The sequence below is a fragment of the Ixodes scapularis genome, unplaced genomic scaffold (genome assembly GCF_016920785.2).
Source record: "Ixodes scapularis isolate PalLabHiFi unplaced genomic scaffold, ASM1692078v2 PGA_scaffold13__105_contigs__length_92229423, whole genome shotgun sequence".
NCBI lineage: Eukaryota > Metazoa > Arthropoda > Arachnida > Ixodida > Ixodidae > Ixodes > Ixodes scapularis.
Genome location: NW_024609839.1, coordinates 31,160,291 through 31,184,308, shown reverse-complemented (window position 1 = coordinate 31,184,308; position 24,018 = coordinate 31,160,291). Strand labels below are relative to the sequence as shown.

The 24,018-nt window shown below is 45.0% G+C and overlaps 1 protein-coding gene across 1 annotated transcript; it reads left to right on the top strand.

The window, feature by feature from the left end:
* The first annotated feature begins 298 nt into the window (after positions 1–298).
* LOC8029915 (mitoferrin-2) lies at positions 299–14,555 on the top strand. Its single transcript, XM_040207302.3, has 5 exons — positions 299–713; positions 5,185–5,410; positions 11,742–11,798; positions 11,861–12,261; positions 13,923–14,555. The coding sequence occupies exons 1-5, from the start codon at positions 597–599 to the stop codon at positions 14,115–14,117; spliced, it is 996 nt and encodes a 331-aa protein (XP_040063236.1). The 5' UTR covers positions 299–596; the 3' UTR covers positions 14,118–14,555.
* The last annotated feature ends 9,463 nt before the right edge of the window (positions 14,556–24,018 follow it).

Below are 24,018 nucleotides of genomic sequence, written 5' to 3'. Positions count from 1 at the left end.
GCTTGACGGATCGCTCGGCTGCGGTCGACCGCTTCACCATTTGATGCGCGCGATTAGGGCCTTCATTCGCGTGGTCGCCAGTATTGTGCGCATGGTTTCGTGCGACGACGTGGACGAGAGGCGAGCGTAGAATCCCATCGTTGAACCGCAAGAATCACAACACCACGACATCGCTGGTTTTCTGTCCCGTCATGCACCGCGTTCCAAAATGTCCAAATTGCCAAAATGTCGAATTTTTGTTTTTCCTATTTTCTAAATAAGCCGCGATGGTTACGTAGTTCAATAAATAACCGCCGATAATTGCCCATAGTTTATCATGTCAATTATTTTTTTTATAAATTAATTATTACGCTGTTAGACAAATTTATCCACTCGCGTTACGTCTTACAAAAACAACGTCATGAACGTCAAAATACCTCGGGGAGTTATTTTGACGGGGGACGTGTTGAGAAGCAACATAATAGTTGCTATATGTTATAACCTGATATGGATTTTCGCACTCGTAAAACAGAACATTTTGATGAGTTTTCCTGATACGTGTCGTGTTTCGCCTTTGAGTTGGGTTGGGCGGCTTGTCAGCCCGCAAGTCATCCACTATGGAGTTGGACGAGTATGAAAGTCTGCCGACGGGCAGTGCGGTGACCCACATGGCTGCGGGTGCCGCGGCCGGAATCATGGAACACTGTGTCATGTACCCCCTGGACTCTGTCAAGGTAAGTGTTGAATGATGAACGACGCCTGGCATAAGGGGCCTCGCTATCCGTCCAACCGGCCTTCCTATTTTGGCTGCTCTACGTGCGCGCTCGCCTCTGAAACCAACCCCCGATCCGCTCTCAGTCTCCCCGTTCAAGGGATCGGTGGCCGAGTGGCGCACGGCAATCGGAGCACGTGGAGCGAAAGCTCGCGCTGCTGAACCCAGGGCATTGCCTCCTGCCCAGGGGCCCTAATCCCCACCCCTGCCCCTTTTCGATCTGGGTGAGCATCGTACCGGTGTGCGGTCGTGTGATGCACGCTAGCAGACTAGCGGTTGACTAACTTCCGGCTGTATAAACATACGCACAACGTCAGTATTACGTTCAGGAGTTAAAATCCATACCCGGTGTTCACTTGGAAGCGAGGTGATAGGTAGTGTACTTTACTCCCCACAAATACCGATCCTGGACCGAAAAAACGAGCCTTCGACTTTGGGACCCTTGGGCATCCCGTCTCTTGTTGTAGGGAACTAAGACGGGGATATTTTGCCGGCAGGTAAATACGTATCTTTATCAGTCGGAAGTTAGTCTGCCTCGATGGGCGACTTGTCGCTCAGCTTTAGATGAGAAGCTTAGTCAGTGCTGTAGAACCGCGAAAATTAGACTTGCTAAAAAGAGATTTCATATGACGCAACTCCAGCAGTGCGGGAAGAACTTAAGAGAAACATGGAATATCGTAAATCAAATAATTGGCAGACCCCCTAAAGATAATATAGATGCATGTATACAAAAAACTTTCGGTGCAACTGACTTAGATAAGCTTAGCAATGAGTTTAATAACACCTTCATCACAAAGATACAAGACTTGCGTAACCAAGTAAACAGCATGGTAGGAACAGCTAAGCTATTAGGGAATTCAACTGTTTCGGCGTACTTGCCCCAAATGACAGAATCAGATCTAGAATACATAGTTAACAATATGTCTATAACAAAGCCAGCGGGATTTGATGAAATAAGATTTAGAGATATAAAACATAACATAGACTGCTTAAAACGCGTTCTGCTTGCTATAATAAATGGTATGTTGTCTACAGGAAATATACCCAGTAAGTTAAAAGTTTCAATAGTACGGCCAATTTATAAGAAAGGCAACAAGAAAGATATTGCTAATTACAGGCCCGTTGCGTTGTTGCCGGCAATTTCTCAGATAATGGAAAAATTTGTTTTACAAGTCATGACTTCGTTTTGTGACAAATTCTCACTAATAAGCAACTGCCAGTATGGATTCCGGCAACAAAGAGGCACGATACTTCTACTGGAGGAGATAACAGACTTAATTAATGAACAAATTGATAATAACAAAATAGTACTTACACTGTTTTTAGACCTGACAAAGGCCTTTGATACAATAGATCACTCACTTTTAATTGAGAAACTAGATAAAATTGGTTTCAGAGGGCATTTCCGTACATTTTTTAAAGGTTACTTCACTGAAAGAACCCAACGAGTTCGAATAGGAAATAGCACAAGTTCTACTGCGCACCTGAACTCTGGGGTGCCTCAGGGTTCGGTATTGGGTCCCATGCTGTTTAACATATATGTGAACGATCTCTCTTTGCTTCCTTTGAAATCAAAAATGTATCAATACGCTGATGACACAGCCTTGGTTATTACACACGAAGATTATAATACTGCCGTTTCAATTTTACAGGATGACATCAAACAAATTATGAGTTGGTTTTCAAAAAACTATATTTTTGTGAACAATGATAAATCGAACCTCGTGTGCTTTCGAACTCACCAGAAACGAATTAACCTTAATCAACCCATCTTTTTGCATTCATCGGAATGTAGACAATGTTCTTGCTTACCACTACCTTACGCCAGTGAAACTAGGTACCTTGGTATACACTTTGATGAGTATTTATCTTGGAATCATCATATTGACTACCTACTCAAACACCTGCGAATAATTTCTTCATACCTCTATAAACTCCGAAGGTCTGCAAGTATTAATCTAAGGCGATTGATTTATCAGATGTCAGGTGAGTCAAAACTAAGATATGGTATCCACATATATGCACTTTCATCCAAATACAAACTACAGAAAATAAATAACCTAATTAAAAAAATGATACAAAACGTGACGTATGGTACACACTTAGAAAGTCTTTCGTTTCAAGAACAGCTGTCAGAACTCCAATTGCTAACAGTGACTGACCTGCATAAATTCATGGTCCTCACAAAATATTATTTCACACGCGATTTCAAAATACCATCCGCTAAAGAAAAACAACTAAGGCACACAGAGAGATTTCACATACCAAGAATATACACTAATTATGGGAAAAGGTTGAGGGAGTATTATGTACCAACATATTTTAATAATCTTCCCGATGGTTTACTTAATTTGCAATCCTTAGCACAGGTGAAAAAAGAAATGCGTAAATGGTGCAGTACGCCAGGAGAAGAATAGAGAGCTCCCAAACCCGTGCCTTTTTTTTTTTTTTCACGTCCCTAATGTATTTTAGCATTCCTTTTGCACGCCTGCATTCACTGTTGTTCCATTCGCGACTGTTTGTATTGCCATGATTTTAAAAGCTAGAGTTTATTATTCTGTGTCATTTTTGGTATTACAAAGTCTATGTAAATCATTACTAATATTGTATAAAAATAGGTAATTTCGTTTCATGCTTACTGGCCTAAAAGTTTGTGCTTGTATACTGTTAAGGCGATGAACCATTTGTTTTCTTTCACTTATGTTGAGTTCCGCATAAAAAGGACTCCAATCAGTGTATCAATTTAGTTTACATCCAATTTGTTAAATTCATCCTACGCTAAACTGTAAGTACTCACGCACAAGCACGCAAGTGCTTTTGTGAGACTAAGTATATTGTATGTATGCTTTCTTTGTGAATAAACTTATTATTATTATTACCTGGGGTCTTTAACTTGCTCCACGCAGTAGTGACGAGCGTACGCCGGTACGATGCTCATCCAGATCGAAACGGGCTGGGGTGGGCTTTGAACAGGGTCCCTGGGTTCTGCAGTGTTCCCTTCTTTCCATTCCACCTTGCACTCTTCTGTCATCTCCCCACAGGAACAGGTCTCTAAGCTACTCCCCACAGAAAGGAGGAAGGTTTCCCTCTTTCTCAAATGGAGGGAGAGCATCCCCTTTTCTGGCTGCTCGTCGGTCTTTAACGCACTTGGCCACCGATTGCCCACCCTCCCGCCGGCAGCCCGCATACTAGCCCGTAAAAAAGATTGCGAGCAGTTGTCCCCCATTGGCTGGATACATTCAAGTGACGACTGCCGTAACATTTCTGCGGGTGATACTGTGCCGGCAGAATAGGATAGGGGAAAAGACTGCCGGCCACTTTGTTTACCTTTGCCTCAGTTTAGACTGCGCATGCAGGTTCGTTGATGGTCTGAAAGAATCTTGTTTTCAGGGCCTTTGAGTCGCCCGTGAGACAGGGACCAAGTCCATGGGCCCCAAAAGCGGCGCGTGCGACACTCACTGGCTCAAAACAAACTAATCAGGTGGAAATGCAAACGACAGTGACTCCAATAGCAAGAGCAAACCCGAGAAAACCTAAAGCATGTAACAGTGGACATTCAGGGCTATAAGTAACCTGAGGTACACCACCTTCCCCACAAACCAGGAGGCGGCAGCCAGCAGCGTACCCCACATAGGTGCCGTATATTCCTTGTAGGGGACAACTTTCCTTTCCACGACGATGCAACCCAAAGTTTATACTAGAGCGTGTGCACCAACCACGGTTTAAATGTGTGCATACGCACTCCTGTTCAGAAATGCCACAGTGAACAAGAGACGGATGCAAATGTAGCCAGCCAATGAGAGGACACTGCCGGCAGTGTATCCGCTCCCATGGGAAGCAGAGACACAAGAGAGCCTTCTTGCGGGTTTTCTGCAATTCGTGCTGCTTGTAACATACCTGGCTACAAATATTGTGAAGGCTAGCACGTCCCTACAAGGCCGCTTTTCAACCGCCAAGTGCATGAGCAGTGAGGGCAGAGCCGCTTCGCAAGTTTTGTTAAAAGCGCATACCACCTGCTCTAGCAGCTTGATCATACTAGCAGCAAGTCGACCACTTGCCCTCTAGGCGTCAGTGGATCTTCAAGCTGTTGGCAACTTCATGTCAACAAACCATACCATTGTGAAAGTAAGTCGACCAAGATGTACAAGTGCTAGCCGTGCACTAATCAATACTCATAAAATACCCAGTTTCAAACAAATATCGGAATCAGTGCAGGAGTTAGAGCACAGCTGTTGTAGTGCGAGTAAGAGACAGCCCCAGTGAGACTGACAGATTTTATACCTCAGTGCTGCAACCTACCTGTTCATCTGCACCCTATTCATTATCTACAAAAGCTCCTCCTCGAGTAAGAGTTGATAGCAGAAGTCGGACGGCTATTCCACAAGCTTGGTGGACATAGGAAGTGTGCAGACAGGCCGTCTCTTTGCTTGCAGACACGAATGCAAAGCCTGCGACCAAGTCCGGGTGCCAGGTATCGCTCCATCGCAGACGCCTTCTACAAGATAGTGCGTCATGAAGGGGTTATGCGGCCTGTGCGGGGGATGAGTGCGGTGGTCATTGGCGCAGGACCGGCGCACGCCCTCTATTTTTCCTGCTACGAGAAACTCAAGCGAACTATCAGTGGCACGGAGCACGGCACCAACAGCCCCATTTCTCAAGGTACCTCGATCGTGTCACACCTCTGAGGCAGTTGCTCAGATTGTATCAGGTCTGAACAAAGGCAGGAGTTTGGGTCAGTCGTGAAAATGAAGTGTCGATACCAAGGAGCTGTACTTCCACCCCAGAACATATGTTAGAAAGTTTTAGGGAACAGTTTTTCCACATCCGAATGGTACGGTGGGCCATCCATACAAACTGCGCGTGAGGGCCCATCATACCGCATCGGATGTGCAAATACGGTTCCGTAACAGTTCCTATTACTGCTTCCAACAACTTACCATAGACATGGTAGCCCTGGAGCGAGGGGACAAAAAAAGGACGGACAGATACAGAACTCCGAACACAGCTAAAGATTTATTTTCCAGAACTCCTCATTAAATAGGCCCACAAACCCACAAGAAGGTACACGTTGCCCAAGGTCACACAACCGTGGCAGATAAGAGCCAAGAAACAAAAAATGACTGCATCTCCACGTGGTGAATGATGTTGATTGGTGCGAAGCTCTGGTGGTGCTGACGATACTGATTTTATTCTTGATAGGTAGTGCTGATGTTGCTGATTTTTTTTTATTGCTCATAGGTAGTGCTGAGTTCCGGGTTGCATGTCGACTTCATTATTACTGCTTTTGTGGTCGGTGAAATGCAGAGCCGGTGGTTCTTCTAGCGGATCAGCTTGAATCCGTTAGAAGCCGTGGGGACACATCTGCACTGCTTAAGTCAACGGTCCAGGTCAGAAAGAGAATGTGTGGTATGGAACATGGTTATATATGCTTTTGAGCATTTGACCGCAACGCCCTCTTCTCGTCTATAAACGTTGAGCCAATGCATGCAAAGTTTAATGCGATTATATACGCATTTGTCCGCAGAGCCCTCTCCTGTATAGACGTTGAGCTGCTACATGCAACGTTTCATCCATGACAGAAACCCCAGCTTTTGAGTTACTACCACATTTCGGAGCCCCCTACTCGTCCCGCAGTCGTGGCCCAGTGGTTAAGGTGATGGACTAGAAATCTATGAAGGTCTCCCTGCAAAGGTTTGACTCCTGTCGACTGCGGAAACATTTTTTTCTTTTTATGTGAGCACAGACGCCGGACGGACGGACGGACAAGGCTAGACCCTAAGGAGCTTCGCCCCTAAAAAAGAACAAAAGACCCTGGCTACCGACAAGAGGACACTAGTTTGTAGAGACACAGGGAAGGCCCGAAAGAACCAACACACTCTGTAAAGGCAAGCAACCAACACAAAGAAACCAACAAGAAAAGCGCTTCAACCACACCCCAACCCCCCAACCAGCGTTTGACCTAGTAACTAGTAGTCCAAAAGACCAAAAAAAGAAAATCGAAATTGTGTCAGGTTTTTTTTTTACATTGCGGCACTTCAGCAACCAAAGGATGATAGAAGATACAAACTCACTACCACAACCACTTATGTAATGTAGAATACCTCATCCGCCCATTTCACACTGAGCGCCCTCAAAATTTAGAGATAGTTGCAAAAAAATGGGGAATGGTCGCTTGTCCGGCCATCTATTTTACATATTAATGTACTCTGCATATTTTCTCAGATCTTACAAATCAGAAAATGGGCACTTTGTGTGGAATGGGCGGATGTGTGGTATTCTACGGTACATAGACTGGCTTTGGCTGGTTATGGTAGTGCTTTTGTATCTCCTATTATTCTTTGGTTGCTAAAGTGTCGTGATGTTGGAAGAGCTAATGCAATGGATACGAGAAAGGTTGTCTGTCCACCATATTTTCATAATATGTTTCATAACCTGAAGGCCTTGGCAGGGAAGTTTGGAGCTACTGTAGTTTTAAACACGATTTTCGTCTGGACAGGTTAACCCCTTTTTTAGCTGAGAGATGTGGCTGTAGTAAGAATCATAGGTAACCTTCTGTGAGTTGTGGCCCTGGTGTAATGTACAAATTCCCGTAAAGTGTGGCTGTTGCTATATTGGCCAGACTGCTAGATACATAAGCAACCCACTGTGTGAACATAAGAGAGTTGTTAAAAATAGCAACAAGGCTTCCAAGTTGGCTAAACACATGTCCCAGTACGTTGATTGTTGTGTTGTGTGGCAAGACACTGAGGTTCTGTGCAAAGAAAGAGTTGTCTTTATATAAACGCATTGTAAAGGAGTCAATGATTTTGTGGAATAGTGGATATTTTAGCAATATGTCCATCATACTTACCAACCCTATTAGCACATTTCTTAACACTTAATAAATATATATAATTTTTTTTATTTTTTGGGGGGGGCTAGTCATTAGGCTGATTGCTGGTTGGTGGGAAGGGATGTGGTTGAAGTGCTTTTCTTGTTGGTTCCTTTGTGTTGATTACTTGCCTTTAGAGAGTGCGTTAGATCTTTCGGGTCTTCCCCGTGTCCCTACAAACTAGCATCCTCTTATCGGTTGCCGGGTTCTTATCTGCCACGGCTGTGTGATCTTGGGCAACGTGTGTCTTCTTGTGGGTTTGTGGGCCTATTGAAGGAGGTGTTCTGGAAAATAGATCTTCAGCTGTGTTTGGAGTTACATGTCTGTCCGTCCTTTTTTGTCTCCTTGCTGCAGGGTTACCATGTCTATCATTAACCAGCTCACCTGCCTACTTCAACGTAGCATAACCACACACAAAAAAAATAAAAGTCTTGCTTGTGGTGAAGGAGAAGTAACAAAAGAAAAATTCTTCTCCAGGAGAATCGTCCTCGGCCCCCAAGATGTGGTGGCTAAAACAGCCCCATCAAACTTCTGCCCTAGTTCTTTGTTTACAGAATACCTACAGTGCTTGGACTGGGGCCAGCTGAACTTAGAGGAAAGATGAAGCGTGAGAAACAGGGAAAAAAAACAGGAGTGTCTATGTCTTTTTCTGTCCCTGTTTCTCACGCTTCATCTTTCCTCTAAGTTCAGCTGGCCCCAGTCCAAGTAACATGCACCAACTGGCTCAACTGAAACCCGTAACCTACAGTGCCTTGAGGGCACTATCGTAGGGGGACAGTATAGGAAATAACACACAAGGGTCACATATTAGCATAACTAGTTATGCAAACGAGAGAAAAGGACACTGTTGCCCAAGATGCTTACCACTTCTTCTAGCAGCAAAATTCCATTCTCGGATTGTTTTTACAAACAAGGAGTTACAACAACTGTTTGTTTTATAGGGATATTAAAGAACCTTTCTAGAATTATCACACCTTGCGGAAGCGTTCTGTTAAGTTCAAGCCACTGCTAAAACATCCAGTGCTTGGAGATCCTCGTTCATCACGTCCTCTTCCTCCTCTCCTTCTTAGTCCATTTCCCGCTTTGTACACTGATCTTCTTCCTTTTTAAATTCACTCTCGTAACATTATTCTCTTGCGACACATGTACCTTGCCCCGAGGTTCTGCAGAAATATTAAATTGGAGTCATATCAGCCTAGACAATGAAAATGCACCGCCATACGACTCCGCACATAAACAGTGTCAATGGGTAGCTTGATGATTTCATAGGGACCCTCCCAGTTGGGTTGAAGCTTCGGGTTACGACCTTGGAGCGACATGGCTGGCGCAGCCATATTTTATCTCCCGGCCGTAGTGGACGGCCTTCAGCACTCCTGTGGTATCTAGTTCTTGCACTGTGACTACTCAGGTGCAGGTTCCTTCGTGCAAAGTCAAGGACCATTCACACACTTGCGACTCCTTAGAACCAACTGCCGTGAAACCTCTTAAAATTTCTTATGTCGAGAAGACACACTGGCACCATCTATCGGGTAGCGGTGGAACACATGGCGGTCCCATATATGTTCTATTTCTTTCGCACATTATTCTTTCTTTTTTGGCTCGAGAAACTTTTGTCAATGATATAAACAAACATTTCTCATAAGTAGTATGTACATTTGACCTTGCAAATACCGCCAAACCTTCGAAAAGCGGGAACGGAATGAGCAGTGATGTGCGCAGCAGCGCGAATGGTTTTGCAACCGCTGCAAGGCCGCTATCGCCTAAAGTTCCATTGCGTCTAGCGCTTCAGATTTTCTTGCGGAAGAAGAGCAGATTGCTCACCTGGAGAGCCACTGCCGAGAACAGAAGCTACAGCTCCGCTGCTCTTTCTTCACCAGAGTGGAGAGGCTGAAACGTCTTTGCTATGCATAGTCCCTGTAACATTACTGTGCGCAAAAATTGTTCAATATAAGGGATAATGCGATGTAAACGGATTCGAATATAGTCGGGTTTGACTTTATCTATTAAAAAAGCTCGCGCTACAGAACCCAGGGATCCTGGCTTCAAGCCCCACCCCTGCCCGTTTCGATCTGGATGAGCATCGTACTGGCATGCGGTCGTGTATCACTACTGCGTGGTGCACGTTAAAGACCCCAGGCTAGAGATTGTACTGCACTGGCTGGATTGCTCATCTACAACGAGTGACTCGTCGCAACTTTAAATGACTGACCAACTACCCGCTGTATAAATATCCCCATAACCCTATATTATCTATTAAACATAAGGGATTTGTTTTAGCAGTTCTTATAATACAATAATCTATTGTGGTAAGGATATCTGGTTTATTATGAGCTTCTGTTATGAGCAGCAGGGAATACTAGCATAAATGACGTTATGTCTAGTACAGGGGTTCTCAAACTTTTTGGCCTCACGGAACCCCAGGAAGCCTCAAAATCTGCCGCGGAACCCCCCCCCCCCCTGCCCCCCTCCATATTTTCCGACTGAGAGGCAGCAGATGCACAATTGTAAACAATTTTGCTTGAGTTGCTTCCCATATATCCCCACCATATCAATCGCGATGTCAGTACGTGAGATGAAGGCGCCTTGCATAATCCTGCTGCGCAGCCTGTGGCATGGGGGGGGGGGGGGTTGCAATTTCGGTGTTCGCGGAACCCGTGAGACCAGCTCGTGGAACCCCTGTGTTCCCCGGAACCCAGTTTGAGAACCCCTGGTCTAGTACATTGGAAGTCGACTTAAATCAAAAACGGACGAGAACAATGCAGCATTCTATTAGGCTGCAACACCAGCCGGCGGGTTCAACCTTCCTCAAGAAGCAACTGCTGTAAACGACTTAATTTTTGCGTAGACCTAATTTTCGCGAATCGCCTACAATTAGCAAAAAATAGGTCCCGCAAACAAGTCCTGTAAAATGTAAACACATGGGAATCTATATTGAGATTGCACCGCATCGTGAAAATTAGAACCCGCGAATTATTCAAAAACTTAAAGGGGCCCTGCAATCATATTTAAGTGTCTACCTTTTATGCGGTTTCCACGTCTCTTGGGGTTCGGGCAAGCCAGCGGGCACGGAAAGAGTAGCTAAATATCAGTGCGCCATATTTTAAACGGACGACACGGAAACCTCCTCCACCGACGAGGGCGACCCGCGGTACCGAAAGCGCGCAAAATGTGACGTCTTTGGTCCTGGGCTTACTACTGGTCAGAGCCGCTAAAAGCTTCTTTTAGTCGAAATACAAAATATAAGTGGCGCGAACCGTTTCAATTATTTATAAAAGTAGTTTTTGTTCACTATTATAGATGAAAAAAAGAAAGAAATGCAGTTTATAAAGTGCGAAACAAGAAGTGACCCGTCGACATACCCGCCGCCAAGCGGTGGAAAAGGCGGCGCATGCTAGAAAGGAGTAGTGGGATAAGGCGCCGACACGGAAAAATTCCAGATGTATGCGGTGGCGCTGCAGTCGTATGGACAGGAGGATCCGACTGGCTCCGAGCGTTCTGAAGGCCTTCGGCGAGAGGCTTTGTCTTGCGGTTTGGCCGTTTCGCGGTATGGCAGCGCGAAGTGGCTCCCATTCTGAACTGATCTTTACTCCGTGTTTCCTGTCGTTTGTGGCCAATGAAGTGTCATGCCGAATTAATGTTTAATCGCGCAGCAAACGCAATGAAAGCCGCTTTGGCTGCCCGCTGCATACAGCCTATCCAGAACATGCTTTAGTGGCGCCCTCTGGCGCCGTCGACACGGAGTGCAGCGGCCGTGAGCGCTCGATGAGCTCACTATTCCTCCTCTAGTTCACGGCCACTCAAGCCAGGACCTACGACGTCATGAAGGAGGTTATTTTTTGCTTGTTTTTGTAATTCTAAATTGCCTATAACTTTTAAAATAAAGCGAAATTCGAGAAAAGAAAAGTTTCACTAAGTTACTACGTTGAGTGCGCTCAGGTTCAATGCAAATTAAAAAACATGTAAAAAGTCCTTGCGGGGCCCCTTTAAGCTTTGACCTAAATCGTGAAATATTAACTCCATAAAGAATGAGTCGTTTACAGTATTTTTGGAGGCTCTATTTGTGTGCACGAGTTAGCTGGAAAGTAGGCATGGTGCCGACCGACTCCTTGACCTCCGCAGGCTTGGCCGGATGCCTGGCCACCGTGATGCACGACGGCATCATGAATCCCGCCGAAGGTGAGCCCCAACCAGAGCTCCCGCCGCCTTTTTGCCTGACGGCCCGTGCGGTCTCGTTCCAGTGGTGAAGCAGCGCATGCAGATGTACAACAGCCAGTTCAAGCGCTGCACCGAGTGCTTCCTCCACGTATGGCGCCAGGAGGGAGGGCACGCGTTCTACCGCAGCTTCACGACGCAGCTCTCTATGAACATTCCCTTTCAGTGCGTTCATTTCGTCACCTACGAGTTCATGCAGGTGTTAACCAATAAGGAGCGTGTCTACAACCCCGTGGCACACATGGTGTCCGGGGGCATTGCGGGTGCCTTTGCGGCAGCCGTCACGACGCCCCTGGACGTCTGCAAAACCCTGCTCAACACGCAGGAGTCTTCGCTCCTCAGGACCAGCCACCAGCCGCAGATCAGCGGCCTGGTGAATGCAGCAGCCACCATCTACAGCTGCTGCGGCTTCAAGGGATACTTCCGGGTGAGGCTCTGTCCAGCATCTATACTCGGCATCAACCATTTGGCGCTACACTGCCAGGGTTGGGGTGGCCTCCACGGTAGTGCAGCCCCACACTGCTGAGCGTGTGGCTTCGTGTTGAGTTTCATTCGCACTGCGGAAGCTAAGCTAGCCTCGATAACGTAGGAGCAGTGTGGTGAGTTGGGCCAGTTGGTATTGAGACGACGTAATAAAAAAATATGGCGCACACTGGACAACAGGGGAGAAACACATAGAGCACGCAAGTGCCGACTTGCAACTGACGTTTACGAGAGAAAGAGGAAAAGTTGTTTTCCTCTTCCCCTCATGAATATCAGTTGCGAGTCTGCGCTTGTTTGTCCTATGTCTTCCTCTCCTGTTGTCTTGTCCTGTGTGCGCTGTTTTTTATTATGTTGATAACGTAGCACAAAGTTGGCCTTTCGGTCTCTTTAGATGCAGGCGTGCATTCTTATTTCTGATCATTCTAGAAAAGTAGAAAGATCACTTGTGATTAATGCTGAATTTCCAAGAATCTGAAACACAAATAAAATTTGATGAATGTTGAATCTGCAGTAAAAAAAAAAGGCTTCATAAAGCCTTCTTAGAAAAAAAGAAATTACCATCCTACATATAAGAAATTTTTCAGGAGTCAAAAAGGGGTTAAGAAGTAAAGAGCAATTTTAGTAGCATCGACGTTTAAAACAAAACAAAAAAGTTCTAGAGCCACTGCATTATGTTTGTCATCCACTTGCTGCTTGTGCAATACTCTCAAATTGTCACTTCTCTTTGTATGCTGCACTGCCTTAAAGGGACATTGACAACCCAAAAATTCATTTTTATTTTTTGCTTGTTGATTTATAATGGTGTCGGAAGACTATCCAATAAACATTTTGCTACAGCGTCACATTTATTTTTAATAAAGTAAAAAAACGCAAGTGCTCAAAACCGAAACCGAAACTGGACTGGGGAGGAAGAAGAAATATAGAGGAGAGAGAGGTGGCGGAAGTCACGTGACTGTGATACTTATTTTTCCCCAAACAACGCATTTGCAGCTTTCTAGAAGCCACAAAGAAATTATTATCATATTTATTTTATATTTTTAATATTTTGTGTGTGCCTTCAATGGGTTGTGTCTAAACCATAGAAAACGGCTCGTGACCACAGAAGAGAGTGAGCGCGACTCGAACCGGCCAGCTCTCGATCGTCTGTTTTCAATTGGAAAGAAAACAAACTTCGAGCCGCAAATTCTTTTTTGGGTAGTTGGGCTCTCTTAAGTAATGTACAAATAAAAACCTTGGCACGCATAAATACCCTGTCTGTGTCCCTTTAAAGGGGTACTCTGGCGTTTTCTTGATAGTCTCCGATTTGCCTGAAAATTTGCTGAACGTGCCAACAAACATCGCTGAAATAATAAGCCAAAATATTGGACTGAATTAAGTTTTTTTTCGCAATGTTCTTGAATTTGCAATTTCAATCCTCACCGTGTTTTTTAAAGTGAAAGTCTCTACTGGCAACCTTTAAGTTTGTAAAGCTTGCAGAATGCTGAATAGTGCAACGCACCACAAGTTAAGTGCTCATTTAAAGGACCGACGTACTGCTTCCCATTACACTTGTTAATCGAAATATATACTACCGTTCTGACAGTTTGTGCTCCTTTCTCGGTGCAGGGTTTGAGCGCCAGGGTGCTGTTCCAAATGCCCGCGACGGCCATCTCTTGGTCTGTCTACGAATTCTTCAAGTCTAGCCTGAATCGGCGAAGCTCAGGGGAAAGCGAGTTGGGCCCGGCGACCGGCGTCAACACGGCTGTAACAGGCGTTTTGACGGCAAGGCCGAGCATCGAGACGGCAACGAGCGAGCGTTGATTTCCTGGGGAAAAGCTCTCCACGCCGCAACCCGCGATCCAGAGGGCTGCGCATCGCCTCAGCTCGACGAACAGCAATGACTAGTCGGGCCGCGGTTCATATCGGAGACCTCGTGGCAGTCTGAGCACTCGCTACCAGGTCGCTGGCAGAAAACGCTGGCAACTGGCAACACCGGTGTCTGTCGTCTTTCGGGGCGGCCATATGTCGCGAGCCTGCGGTAGGTCCGACTCCTCGATGCATTCGTTGCCGTGTGCTATGCTCCTCCGCTCGATGGGCAGTGGTCAGCAGTCGTCCCGGTGTCCGATTCTCCATGCCCCAGTTGTTGCGCACGCTCTGTTAGGGTATGTGGGCTAGAAAAGGACTACAGGAAGCTGTGTTTGAAACTTCAGAATGTGTTGAGCAACAATAAATCTGATGCAGTAGTTGATTTTTTATAAACTAATCTCCTGTCGTTCTTCATTTTTCGTCAACCCAGCCGTTGAGCATGAACCCCTTGACAGTCGAGCTTCTTCCCAAAAGATGTTTCCCACTGGTTGATTTTTTTTCTCCAAAGGAATAGTATAAAAAAAAGGGTCGGTGCGCAGGTTTTTTCTGGGGTATCTCAAGAGAGCATTTTACAGTGCTTGCGAGCTGCTACGACCTAGAAGCATCGAATTGAATTATCAAAGGCGAAAACTTGTCGGCTTTTCTCCATTTGGTTTTATTTTGGCGCTTCCGCAACGTTCCGGCGGTTCCAGATTCCGAACCGGAGGTACTTTACAGAGCCGCTTTGTCGGATGGTAAGCTCTCATCCTCCGAATTGCCTTCGGAAAGCAAGCGTGATCCGAAAGAGCCGGCTCTCTACATGCCACCACCACTGGAGTAGCCGACGTGCGAAGCGACCATCTCGCGCGTATCACGGGGGTGGAACGTATAATTTCAAAACCATAAATAGCTTCAGCAAAGCAAAACACCGTATGAATATAACGTTTAGCTTTGAGAGAAAACTGTACACATGAAAAGCACTACTAAATCGCTTCCAACGCCCGTCTCGGCATAACTTGGCGAGGGAAAAAAGCTACTGCCCCTGCGAGCCAATCGGAGCACCGCCGACCAGGCAATCGAGCTTGGTTTGACGGGTACCACTATCTTATGTGGAATTCTCGTAACTCCGAGATGACCTCGACCGCGCTCTTCGAACGCCGGTCTCGAGCTTCTGAGTGTTCTGCTGAACTCCGACACGCGTTCGTGTCTAATCGTGGGCGGTGTGGTCAGCCCGAAGTTGCCCCTTTTAACCACCAGTCCCGCTGACCGGCGGCCGACCGAGAAACCTTACGTGCACTGCCCTGGGGCTATGGGATGAGGTATGGAATAGCTCTGCACCTCTGCACTACAGCGCTGCCATAGGCCTCGCCGTAGCCGATTTGGGACCTGCTGTCTAGTGTATTAAATGTAGCTTTTTTATTAATTTCAGACTGTCTTGTACTTTTACGCACAAAATTGTAGTTATGAAAGATTTTGTTTCTCTACGTGGGCCAAACACTCTTAAGCTGCCCCTCGTTAAAAAAGAAGAGCAAAAAAGTGAAAGCCGTTTACAACTCCCTGTAACACCGAATTAGAGCGCAGCTCTTGAGGAGGAGGAGGGAAGGGTACTGGGGGGTGAAGTGACCTGGGGGGGGTCACGTGACGATACCGATGATGTCATCAGTGACGTCACTGATGACGTCATCCGTGATGATGACGATGCGGATGCCGGTGACGTCATCAGTGACGATGACGATGCGGACTCTGATGACGTCATCAGCGATGATGCGGATGTCGGTGACGTCATCAGTGACGTCACTGATGACGTAATCCGTGATGATGACGATGCGGATGCCGGTGACGTCATCAGTGACGATGACGATGCGGACTCTGATGACGTCATCAGCGATGATGCGGATGTCGGTGACGTCATCAGTGACGTCACTGATGACGTAATCCGTGATGATGACGATGCGGATGCCGGTGACGTCATCAGTGACGTAACTGATGACGTCATCAGTGATGATGCGGATGCCGGTGAGGTCATCAGTGACGTCACTGATGACGTCATCAGTGATGATGACAATGTGGATGCCGGTGACATCATCAGTGACGATGACGTCATCGGGGAGGTTGCGTGACCTTGGGGGCCACGTGACCTTGGGGGTCGCGTGACCTTGGGGACACCGACGCCGCTCAAGCCGGAAACGGGCCCCTAAGAGCTGCGCTCTAAAAGAACAGCAACAATACTTAAAAAAACAAGCGGGCTGGTGGTGATTCATTGTAATAAAAACCCGAGACTCGGGAACACAGACAAGACGTGTTGAGTTGTGTCCGTGCCCTTCTGTGTTCCTGAGTCTCGGGTTTTCATTACCATGAGCAAAAAGAAACCAAGGGCACAAGCATCACTAGCTCAGGCAACTTACTTTTATTATTAAAGGTCCACTCCAGTCGAACAAGTGCCCAGCTTTCGTCATGAAAAAGCCAACGTGGTTTCATTCAAGACATCAAAATTCCTTTGAACGGCAACAAATTTAAGCACTACATCGTTCTTCTTTGAAGTTGAAAGATGCAACATTTTCATTTCCGCACCGCAGATGGTAATCTCTATATTTTTTTTTTTACAGCGGAGCTGTTAAGGGCCAGTTTCCCCAGTATCGTGTCCGCGGGCAAACAAATGTCGACACAGAACTCTGGACAACTACCACTATCTATAAGCGACGACACCAACCAGACAACCGGCTCGCCGGTTGTTTGGTTGCCGCCGTCGCTGATAGATGGCGGCAACCTTTCAGCCCTCCACTGTGGTTTTCACCAAAGTGGAAAGGCTTGAATTTCTCTAGGTGTCGCCCTAGAAGTCGTCCTTGAGGTCATCCCAGACGTCGTCCTTGAGGTTGCCTAGACGTCGTCCTAGAAGTCGTCCTTGAGGTCGTTCTAGACATCCTCGAGGTTGTCCTTGAGGTCATCCCAATGGTTGTCCTAAGCATCGTCCTCGAGGTCATTCTCTAGGCATTGCCATAGACATCGTAAAGATAACAGCTTCGCTGGTCCTCCATCTTCAGGTGAAGTGGCTCTACATTGTTTTTTATTTAAAACATGACTATATAGATTATTTTCTAAATTTAAAATCCTTGTCAAGTTTTGCTCAGAGCTTGAAGAACCCCAAAGTTTTACAAGTTTGTGACATCCCCAGTAGCTCCATTTTTCAAATGACATCCCCAATTGTCTATATCTTTTTTTTTCGTCGAGACTCGTGAAAAGGACCGACTCCTTACAGAGTGTTTGTTCTATTTATTTACAAAAACAACCTGCAGTACCAAAGCATTAGAGCAGGTAGAGCTTCGTATTAGTAGCCCCAAAAAACTTGTTTGTGGAACATTAACAGCCTTCACCGATATGCAAAAATAGAAGACATTGCAACTGAAATAAGGACACCGACTCTACATAACAGAAAGAACAAGTTCATTAAAAGTTTCGCCTCCCGTGCGGGAGGCGTCATCAGTAGTTGCAGATCGAGCGTGCGGGTATAACTCTCCACAAAATGCCCGCATAAGATTCGGGGAGAGGGCCCCGGTTCTCGTCTCGTGCCGATGCACCCTTCCGGATAAACCAGGACTCTTAACAGCTTACGTAGGTGTCAACTCTCCTCCCCCGCCAAGGTCGTTGCGGCGGGGAAGTCGGTGCAGTACCCCATTGTCCACACGAGGTCAACAAGTTCAGTCTTGAGTTGGGTGGCACGCGTCGCATAGGTGACGTCATGCTTGTGTTCTTTTAGTCGAGTCTCTCTCCTATGTTCGGTTTTACCCATGTATGATGCAGCATAGTCTTGCGGAGGGCTTTGTAGATTACGCCTCCTCAAGCGTTCAATTTATCTTTTTTTTAATTAGTAGGTTAGTTTTCAGGATAATTAAAATAATTGAGACTTTGCTTACAGAGAAAATGGTGGAAAACCATCTTTGAAAAAGAATGTTTTAACATATGCTCAGATACTACAAATTACGACAAATACATGGTTGGAAGCACTTTTTAGTAGGGATGTCGCGAACCACCCTAGGTTCGATTTCGAAAGGTTTCGATAGTTGCGAAGCGAACTGAGGTTCGATTTAGAAAAATTTCGATATTTTCGTACCGACCGAGGTTCGATTTCGAAAAATTCGCAACTTTTTTGACCACAGCGGAGTTTCGAATTCGAAAATTTCGAAGCTTTCACGGTTTCCAAATTTCGAATTCGAATATTTCGAATATTTTTTTACTTCAGGTTCGATAAATTCGAAGATCTCGAAATTCTTTGTAAAAAAAATTTGAAAACTTCGAACGCTTCGAATTTTTGTAGACATGAAGTTCGAACAATTCGAAGATTTCGAATTTCTTTTTGCATAAAGTTCGAAAAGTTCGAAGGTTTCAATTTTCTTTTAACGCTAAGATAAAAAAAAAAAAAAAAAAACTTCGAAGATTTTGAATTTCTTTCTAATCCAAGTTTTCAAAGTTCGAAGTCCGATTTTCAAGTTTTTCCACAGTTTCAGTTTCAAATAACGTTTTCACGACTCACTGGTTTTCACGAAATCAGGTTTAGAAAAGTTAGGGTGTGATATCTAGATTCTGCGAAGTTGGTCAGGCAATTAAATGAGACGACGAGTGTCCCGGACGTGCTAGAATATTTGCCAGTGCAGAATTGTGACCGCCAGCCCCGGGGGAGGGGGGGGGGGGGGGTGTTTAACCTGCATCACGCAGTAGTGATTGCACGAACACACTGTTTTACGAGACTCATCCAGTTCGAAACGGCCAGGGGCGAGCAGGAGGTTGAGGCTCAGAAAAACCTTGAAGCGACCTGGCAAACTACCTCGCCACCCCTTGCACGCTGGTAGTAATCCGATCCGGTGAAGTTTATAATTGTCCTGGAGGTTTATTTTCTGGGACGGAGGAATCGCCTCGCAAAAAGCACAAAAGCTGACACAACTCGAGGTCGAGGAGCGTTCTACCATACAAGTGGCGTCGGAAGAGGAAAAACGGGGGGAAAGAGGGTAGCAGGGGGGGGGCTTCAGCCTCCTTCTCCCCCTTGCAGGTATTTCGAACTGTTAAAGAAAACAATACGGGGAAAGAGGGCGCGTGGTCGAGCTTATTTTAATCTGAAATTATTTATGCATATGTATAGCTACTGTCGCTCTTCACTGCATAAAAGGTTGCGTAGATGGTCATTGTTAGAAACTCGTTGTCAGAAGGCACTGCTCGTCACATGCTTAGTGGTTCAGAAGTTCAAAGCTGTCTTTTCGACCTAAACACCTGTGCCGATAGTAACAAAAAAAAAAGAATAAATGCGGGAATAAAAAGCAGGAGAAAAAAAAAACTATCAAGAATTCGTCGGAAGTGTTCTATTCTTGCATATTCAGAGGTTCAGAACTTCGAAACAAGTTTCTTTTACCAAAATGTGTACAGGCTAAAAGAAACACGTCCCAGGAACGTGAAGCGAAAAAAAAAAAAAAAAAAAGTTTTCTTTTAATGACGTGCTGAACTTGAACACTATTACAAATCTTCTCCCATGAGTTAATTTATTCCTTAACGTGAAAAAACAATAAATATATTATTTCGTATTCTGCAGATGGCAATGATATGTACTGTCTGTGGTGTTAATTTAAATGTGATACCTCAAACAACTTAGACGAAAATAAATATCAAGTTTAGGTCATAATTGCATGCAGATATATGTTTGGACATTTCTTCGAAACTCACGTTGAATAACAATAATCACATCTTAAGACGGCACTTACCTAGGCTATACATAGATCATTCTTAAAAAAAGTATAACATATCTACCATAAATAGCTCCGGCTGCAGCGTGCTTCAAATCTGGCACAAACGACAATCGTCAAAAACCCGTCGTCCTTCCTCGCCCCTTCGGGGATTTATTTCTTCAAACCTAAGCATGCCAGAACATTGAAATAAACGACATTGTCTTTCGTAAGGAACGCAGCACCCCGTGTAAAAGTTCAAGAAAAAAAAATTACGAATGTACCCCACTACTTGAAATCAAATGAAACCGTCTGCCAGCCTTTCGAAGTTCGACGACTGTCGAACTTTTACCCTAAAAGTTTGAAGTTCGTCAAACTTCTGACTTTTCAGAATCCGAAAGTTAGAAACTTTTCGAATTCTCTTGATAAATAAGTTCGAAAGTTCGAAATTCATCGAATTTTTTGGTCAGTCAAGTTCGAAAGTTCGACAAGAATCGAACCTTGCAGCGCAATAAGTTCGAAAGTTCGAAAAAAGATCGAATTTTTTAGCGTAATAAGTTCGACGGTTCGAAAAGCGTCGAACTTCTTAGCTTAACAAGTTCGAAAATTCGACCTCGGTCGAATTTTACGATATAGACAATTCGAAAAATCGAAATCTTTCGAACCTTTCGAACCGCTTGATTCGATCATCGAAACTTCGATTCGAAAAAAGTTTGCGGCATCCCTACTTTTTAGATTGAACCATTATTCCTGACTTTACACTACATTGAAGTGCAGTGCTCAGTGTGTGGCTGCCAAGCAATAAGACAATAGGCGAGTTAAAAATTTTCCTACACCTATATTGAAAAATTTGCTTCCAAAATTGGATGCATTAGACATACAGGCTGTTAAAAAAAAAAAAAATGTTATACTTTGTTTGCCGAGATATCCCTCCTGAAAATCTGTAGAGTTCAAAATTCAGCTTCAGTGCATTATGAGCCCACATAGATATTATAAAATGATATTGCGGCTCAAATATTAATCTTCAAAATAAGAAACTTGGCAGATCAAAAGACAGATAGCTGTAGATTCCAAAAACATAATTTTCCAAGACAGTTTTTTTAGCCATATTTTTTGACTCCAAAGACCTATGACTGGAATACACACAACACCTGTGTCTCTTTTTGAACCGCTTGTATGGTTTGTTTGTTTTATTTAGTTAATAACCTCGGGGTAGTGACGATTCTTTAAGACTCCTGAACACACGCCAGTTGAACACTCGATTGTCGACTGCTTCGTGCTGGCAGCTTCACAAAGGGCAGACTTCCTCGCCTCGCACTTTGCCAAACGTGATTTGCAAATTGTACATGCCGCCATGGCAGCCACTTTTACCAATTGTATCAGTTGAGCTTTTCAAGCTAGCCGAATGCAATGCCTCTTGATGGCAATGAAGAGGAGTTTAAATTCTCCGAGACTTAAATTGAGCAAAGAGGCACAAAATAAATTAAGACATAGGAATCCATCTAACTAGTTACATTGTTCGAACAATTCTCTGTTGGGGCACCGAATGGGAGACCGCTCTCCTTGCCTGTTATGTTTGCGCCGTGCACACATTTGGCAGATAGCTTATTATCTTGCCATTTACTCATGCTTTCCCACACTTGCAAGTATTCATAAACATACTTTAGGAAAGTAGACCGATTGCATTCTGCTCCAATTTACAGGTAGTTTGATTGCACAGATATCAACTATTCAAGCAAGCATAAGCAAGATATAACAACATTCAGTGCAGTAAACATATTCTTTTAGACAGATGTTTTTACCATAACTAACCTTCGAGCATAAACAACATATTAAGATTCAGTGCAGTAAATGTAGATTTTTTTTAGACAGCTGTTTCAACTGTAACTGACCTTCACCATCTAATTTTACAGCAAAGCGGTCAGCGCTAGGATCTGGGAAAAAATGTGTCTGCAGATGTCGACAGAAAACTCCCCATTGGTAGTGGCAACTATTAATAAATAAAAATAAAGAGAGAGCAACCAGCGTCAGTCGGCCTTCCTTGGCATTATTAGATAGTGAGGTCCTGATCCCTTGTTACCATCTCTAGGCATTGTCCTCGAGGTCGTCCTAGAAGTCGTCCTCGAGGTCTTCCAAGGCGTCGTCCTCGAGGTCGTCCAAGGTGTCGTCCTCAAAGTCGTCCTAGAGGTCATTCTCTAGGCGCTGTCGTAGACGTCATAAAGATTACAGCTTCGCTGGTCCTCCATCTTCACGTGAAGCTGGAGGACCAGGACTCTACAATTTTTAGAGCGCAGCTCCTAGGTGCCCGTTCCTGCTTGAGCGGCGGCGGTGCTGTCGGCGTAACCGCGTAGTGCATTATCTGACGCGTGACGTCACTGATGACGTCATCGATGACGATGCTGATGACGTCATCAGTGACGATGCTGATGACGTCATCAGTGACAATGCCGATGATGTCAGTGTCACGTGACCTCACAGGGGTCACGTGACCCCCCGAGGCAACAGTGACGCTTCTCGGAGGGAAGAGTAGCAGACAGGGTGAAAAGGTGAGAGGAGGGGTATACCTTCCCCTCAGTACCCTTCCCCCCTCCTCCTCAAGAGCTGTGCTCCAATTCGGCTTCCATTTTATTTTTTTGTGTTTGCTCCACTTGATCTTTTACACAAGAGGCCAGCTTTGTGTGGGTTCATTTAGACTCGGCCACTCGGTATGTTGGTGAGAAAAACAAAGGCCAGAAGTCTAAAAACGTCTAATCTTCAAGTGAAGCCCCCAAAACTTTGCCACAGATGCAAATGCAAGCTTTGTGTGCCTGACAGCACACACTGGTTGCCAGCAACAGTACCAAACAATCTCCATTATCTGTGACATTTAAGAAAAGGCACCACCTAAAAAGTAAATTTGTTTATGTTAATGTCACTTTTTAGCGAGCCGTTTTATCACCTTGCAGGTCATCTGGCAGATGGTCTGAAAGTTTCACTCCTGTAACTAAAGTATTTTTTTCCGTAATAAGTTATTTCCGACATCCTGTCCAGTGCAGCATTCTGAACATTCAAAAGCTCAAACGCATTTATCTCGGTTTCATTTTTTGCCATCAAAACTCGGTTCAGGAAACTTAACATTTGATAAAGAACTGACGTCTAAAGCCAGTTTTCTACAGTGAAATTTTGAAAAGGAATGCAACTGTAAACTTACACTCTGCACTTCCAGGCTTCCTTTTTTTTTTTTAAGCTGAAATATTTTCTATTTGGCTTTACGCGAACGCTGTAGAGCCAGCGTTCGTGATGGACTGCTCTGACCCACTCCCATTGCAAACTTCTCGGACAAAAATTAATGCGGAGCGCAAGTTTGTGTGCTTCTTGCACAGGGGTTGCGATGAAGTCACAACACCGAGCTCTTATTGGCTGATTGGAAAAAATAGTTGATAGACCTCGAGGCATCTAGCATTGAGGCCTACCCACTGTCCTTCCAATCAAAGCCAGTCGGAACTTGGCATTGTTCTGATGTCACGGCTACCCCTGCGCAAGCAGCAGACGACTTGCTCTCCGCATAAGACGTCACTGCTGCATTTCTTCATGGTGCTTTTGAACCCCACCCAGTCAATCACCAATTCACCCCCACCCTCCATCGCACGCAGCAAACAGCCTAAACCAGACGCAATTCGCAAAACCAGAGATGCTCACTATCACTACACCACACTACGCCGCGAAGGAGGGGGCGGGGCGTTGTCTGCTTTCGGATACAACATTTGACACCGCAAAGCCTCTGCTCGTTGCCAGTAGAGCGGCAGCAAGTGATGCGGAGGTGCATGGTTCAACTTTCAAATTCATTTTCTTGAAAAAAAATTAATATTTTGATTAAATATTTTGTAGACATAGTCATGGGTGGATATTCAGTACATGGTGAAAATTTTATAAAAATCAAAGACCATAAATATTGTGCCGGAGCCACGAAATGAATTAAAGGGGCCATAAATTAATTTTGGACTGGGATAAATAGATTTAGATTGGGATTTCACTAAATAGCATATCGTTTAGTGGGCCAAAAGAGGGTAGAAAATCAAACGCCCGCTTTTCGGTATTTAAGTTTGAAAACATAGCACACTATTTCATACCTCCTTTCCTTCAAAAGCTCTCCACTTTTTCACTGCGATACACCCGCGGTACCCAAAGCACGT